Here is a 5,427-nt window from a genome sequence, read left to right as displayed (position 1 = left end):
CAACTCACGTATCGTGTTATCCTCTTCTACTATCGCGCCTGCTGCGGAGAGAGAGTAATTCTTTTCTGAGTACTCCGCAGCGAAAGGGCTAGAGAGCTATTCCCGAAAAGTTCGAACTTGCAGTTGAACCTGTGAAAATAACTCAGTGACCTGTAGTTGCCCCTCTTCAGCTACAGTTAGGTAGGGGCCTCTCGGCTATAAGCCTTGTCTTTTCTTCACGCCCTGAAAACTGCATTTGGACATTTCCTACGTGGGAGCTGTTGATGCGACCGATGCCTTAATCGGTACTCCAGTGGATAGTAGTGAATCGAAAAATGCCCTTACGAGTGATATCGAGATTCCTTATTAATGGGAAGGAGGATAGGAAAATAAAGAACACAATAACAACTTTATTTGAGCCCAATCAGTACTAAAAAGTACGCTTTATTTGGCTCGTCAGGGAAAAGCCTTTCGGCATAAAAACCCTGGTTGAAAACGATGAAGAAGAATCCACAAATCCGGATAATTCTGGCCAAGTGCAGGACGCCTTTGTCCCTTGTCGTTGGCCGAACTTAGATGATATGGTATTACGCAATACAAAGAATTCTCCTTGAAGTAGTTCTCGCAAGTCTCAGCTAGATGAATCTCGAGCGATGAATCCAGAGTGACAACCGGCGCAAAAACGCGCTGGCTTTTATACCAAAAGGCGATGCAATGCTGCACCAATCACCGAAAAGTCCGATCATAACGCGGCTGTCGATACATATGATTGGCGTGATAAATGTAGTGGGAGAACGCGAGCTAGAATAAAGAAAGAGCCCTTGCAGGCATCTTAGCGCTGCCGTGGTTACCACTAGAAACAGCGATAATGCTTTATCGCACGCGTCTAACGCTTTGGCAGGGCCGTACGCGCCTAGGTGCTTCGCCCTACTCACTCGTTGCGTGGGATACGCAACATACTCCCCCCCTTGAACGGGCACCGTTCAAAATTTAAAAACCAAAATGCGCACACTTAAATACAAATTATAAACTATATACATAATGTTAACCGCTTATTACAATACATATTCAGTAATTAACGCGACTGAAAGAAAAAAAAAATTTTTTTTTTTTTTTTATAAATCGCTTGGTAAAGGAGAAAGACGTTTAATACCGCGCTTTACAAGACCGTTGGCAGTTTTTACGCTCGCCACGCGTGCTATACCGTCGGCTCCTTTATGTACTTCCGCGATACGTCCTAATGACCATTTGAGTGGAGGGGAATTATCTTCTCGCAAGATGACTAGTGTACCCGGACTTATTTTGTCTGCTGTGCCTCTGTGCCATTTTTTACGGACCGTCTGCTCGTTCAAATATTCCTTATTCCATCGGTTCCAAAAATGCTGTCTCATCTGCTGTACGTGCTGCCATTGGGACAGGCGCCCGGATGGTATATCCCTGTATTCGTCCTCTGGCAAACTCGTAAACGAATTTCCAATTAGAAAATGCCCAGGTGTAAGAGCGCGCAAATCATTCGGGTCATTAGACAGAGGCGTGATAGGACGCGAGTTAAGAATCGCCTCTATCTCGAGGACGTATGTTAATAATGCCTCGTAAGATAGCAATGTCTCGCCTACAATTCGAACTAGATGATATTTGAATGATTTTACGGCCGCCTCCCGTAGACCTCCAAAATGGGGGGAACGGGGTGGGATGAAATGCCACTTGATTCCTTCATTTACCAAACTTCGCGAGACGCGCGCTTTTAGTTCGTTCGCCGCACCTACGAAATTAGTCGCGTTGTCGGAATATATGTCCGAACATTTTCCACGGCGTGCCATAAATCTACGCAAAGCTGCTAAAAATGCTTCAGTCGTTAATCATTCACGAGTTCTAAATGAACGGCCTTGGTGCTAAAACAGACGAATACCGCCACATATATTTTCGCGCGACCACGGTTCCGGTGTTGCCTTTCCTTGATGAATAACGGACCGCAGAAATCTACGCCGGTGTGGATAAACGGACGATTCGGTAGAAGACGACTGGCAGTAGATCACTCATAGGATATTGCGGCGTAGCGGGTTTTAAACGTCGACAAGTAATGCATTTATATATTACGCGCTTAACGCTACTTCGCCCATTTATTGGCCAAAACGATTCGCGAAGTGCGTTTCAAAGTGGCTTGCGTACCACCGTGCCCTATTTGATGGTGCTTTTCGCGTATTATCGCGTTTGTAATTGTATGGTCTTTCGGCAATAATGCGGGATGCCTTTGCTCGTATGGCAAGTTGCTCCTTGCCAATCTACCTCCAACTCTTAATATTCCTAAATTGAAATGCATGCCTGCCCCTGCGATTATACTTATTAACTCGTCGCGGACTTGCTTCGCTTCCCCAACCGTACGTGCTCCGGTCAACAAGTCGTCTACATAGAAATCTTCTTTGAGCGCGATGGCAGCTCTCGGGAATCTGTTAAATTCGTCGCTCGCGAGTTGATGTAACGTACGAGTTGCTAAACACGACGCGGAGGCAGTTCCATAGGTTACTGTATTTAATCTATATGTTTTCACGGGATCACTTTCCTGTCGACGCCACAGTATAGTTTGATATTTGCGATCGCGCGGATCAATTATTATCTGCCGATACATCTTCGCGATGTCCGCGGTACTAGCAATAGCATGTGATCTAAATCTTACTAAAAGTGCAAATAGATCCTCCTGTATGGTTGGGCCAACCATTAATACGTTATTCAAAGATTTCCCGTTGCTGGTTTTTGCCGACGCGTCGAACACTACTCGCAATTTGGTCGTAATACTAGTATGCTTTAATACAGCATGATGCGGTAAATAGAATCTATCTTCGTGGGGTCCCCCTTCTATCCTTGTCATATGCCCTAGTTCTTCATATTCGGATAAGAATTTAATATATTCATCTCTAATTTTCGGTTTGCGCGATAATGATCGCTCTAATGCGTGAAATCTTCGTAACGCGCTCGTATATGAATCTCCTAACTGATTTTCTTCCTTAAAGGGCAATCTCACTATATATCTGCCAGTATCATCCCGTCGCGTGTTGCTTCTGTAATGTGCTTCGCACAAATTTTCCTCGTGCGACCTAATACTACTCTCAGCTACTTCCTCAATTTTCCAGAATTTTTCCAATTGTGAGTTCAAATCTACCGTGGCCGTGTGGCAATTAACGCTCTGCGGAGTGCGCGTATTTCCTGTGCTCATAACGAACCATCCTAGTACAGTTCCTTGTGCCATTAAATTTTCATTCAACCTAATGCTCTGACCTGCGCGCCATAGTGAAGCAAAAATCTCGACACCGAGAATCGCGTCGATATTCGCGGGCTCATAAAACTTGGGATCTGCCAATTGGATCCCTGCCGGTATAGTCAATTCTTCTTGCGGAATTCGTTGCGAAGGCAACCTATTCGTTACAGTGGGTAATAATAAGAATTGTAATTCTAACGCGTAATTTTCTGTTCGCGATTTCAACGTTGCTAATATTGCCTGTTTGACTCTAGTTTCCGTTTGGTTTACGCCAGAAATGGGTACATTCACGTCCCGTTTGGCTATTCGCAGAAGATTCGCGAATCGAATCGATAAGAAATGTGCTTCGGAACCCGAATCCAGGAGCACACGACACTCGTGCGGCCTGCCGTCGCGATCCAGCAAATGCACCACTGCAGTTAGTAACAGCGCGGGTGCCTGCGAGTGATGGAGCTCTACATGTGCATTCTGCACCGCCGACGCCGTTCGAACGCAACAATTCGTGATGCCCGCCGCTGCACCTTCTGCAACGGCCTCTCTCACATGTAACAACTCATGATGCCTGCCGTTGCACTTACTGCAGCAGTCATTCTTAATACATGTGTCTACGCGGTGACCAGCTTGTAAACAATTACAACACAAATTGGCGTTAACCACGATTCTTCTGCGCTCCTCGGGCTCGGCTCTCAGTAGCTGCTCACACTCCGATGTGTTATGCCTCTCGCGACATATGCCACACGAGACAGTCGCGCTTGTGGAATACGCTTGAACTTGTCCTCGGTCGGAAATTCGCGGCCAATTTCGCGGAGAATTAAACCGCGACTCGTTACGCATCAAATTCCTTGAGCGAAAATTTCTCTCGGGTCCTAACGGTGCGTTCCTTCTGCTATTGTTAATTCTTTTAGAATGTTCTGCCGGCTGGGAGTTTACTAGCGCATTTCCCAGATCGCGCAAAAATATCACAAATTCGTCTACCGTCGGTAAAGCATCTCGGGAATACCGTTGTTCCCATTGAAGCCGTGTTGCTGGATCCATTCGCGAAAGATGTGCGGCAATAGCAAATTGATCGACAAACACTTTTTTAGTCGCTACTAAAGCCCTATAATTTGCGCTTAGCGCATCGGACGCGGCAATTAAAGACGAGGGAACTTCACTGTCAATAGGGGGACCCTCTAAAATAGCTCGTACGTGCTTATTTATTAATATTAACGGATTGTCATAGCACTCGACTAAGGTCTTCCACGCAATCGGATAATTATCCGCGGTAATTTCCAAAACTCTTATTTTCTCCGCGGCCGGTCCCGATAAACATGATTTCAAATATGCAAATTTTTGTATATCGCGAAGCGCGGGATTATCTCCTATCACCGATTGAAACGAGTCCGCGAAACTAGGCCATTCCTCATGCTTCCCGTCAAAACGAGGTAATTGTACCGCCGGTACTCTGTAAATGCTATCTACGGACGGATTGCTAACCGTAGTGCTAACTGGAGACAATAGATTCGTAGTAGGCGCATTCGTGTCTAAAGTGGCTACCGATTCAGCTCTATTAATGATCAATTCCGCCTCCGCCCTGGCGTCGATGACTGACTCGACATGATTGCGAATTTCGTCAACCAGCGTTCCCATCGTTTCACCGGAAGTCTTTTCTATCAAGTCCTCTAATATTGCCACATTCTTATCAACTTTGGAAATTCTAAGCTTTAATTTCATTATATCGCGCGGGTTGGTATGATCTATCTCGCTCACCGCCTTTTGAAATTGCGCGAATTCTTTCTTTACATACTCGAATCTACGTATAACGCGCTCAACATCACCACGTGCACTACTCGAACGAGGCATTTTCACGACAAAAGGCAAAATTAAGAAGAGAAAAGAGGGGGAAAAATACAACTTCGAAGAATGATCAAGCAACAGAAATTACAAAACTCACGTGAATCCTCTGAATAAGGCGTCCCGTGCAGCGTACTCACGCACCGGAACAATAGAAGCTTCTCGGCTTGTAGCGATGATGCAATACCTCCTTTGTTGCTCGATCGGAAGTCTTCCGTTGCCTCTTTCTCCTCCGTTGAAGAAGACTGTATGCACAATAGACGCCGGACGAAGAGTGGGGAGGAAGCTCCCTCGATCCGGCTCGAAGGACCAAAATGTTGATGCGACCGATGCCTTAATCGGTACTCCAGTGGATAGTAGTG

General features: G+C 45.8%; 1 protein-coding gene across 1 annotated transcript; it reads right to left on the bottom strand.

Annotated features, from left to right (window-relative positions):
• Positions 1-2,086: 2,086 nt before the first annotated feature.
• On the bottom strand, positions 2,087-4,945 carry LOC122513529. Its single transcript, XM_043629936.1, has one exon. The coding sequence runs from the start codon at positions 4,943-4,945 to the stop codon at positions 2,087-2,089; it is 2,859 nt and encodes a 952-aa protein (XP_043485871.1).
• Positions 4,946-5,427: the final 482 nt, after the last annotated feature.

Source organism: Polistes fuscatus, unplaced genomic scaffold (assembly GCF_010416935.1).
Source record: "Polistes fuscatus isolate 324 unplaced genomic scaffold, CU_Pfus_HIC Scaffold12, whole genome shotgun sequence".
Taxonomy (NCBI): domain Eukaryota; kingdom Metazoa; phylum Arthropoda; class Insecta; order Hymenoptera; family Vespidae; genus Polistes; species Polistes fuscatus.
The sequence above is the reverse complement of the archived record's forward strand: the minus strand, read 5'-3'. Positions and strand labels throughout refer to the sequence as shown.

Excerpts from the sequence above, each read along its gene's own strand:
- LOC122513529 (XM_043629936.1), bottom strand. The coding sequence starts at position 4,945 with ATGAAATTAAAGCTTAGAATTTCCAAAGTTGATAAGAATGTGGCAATA.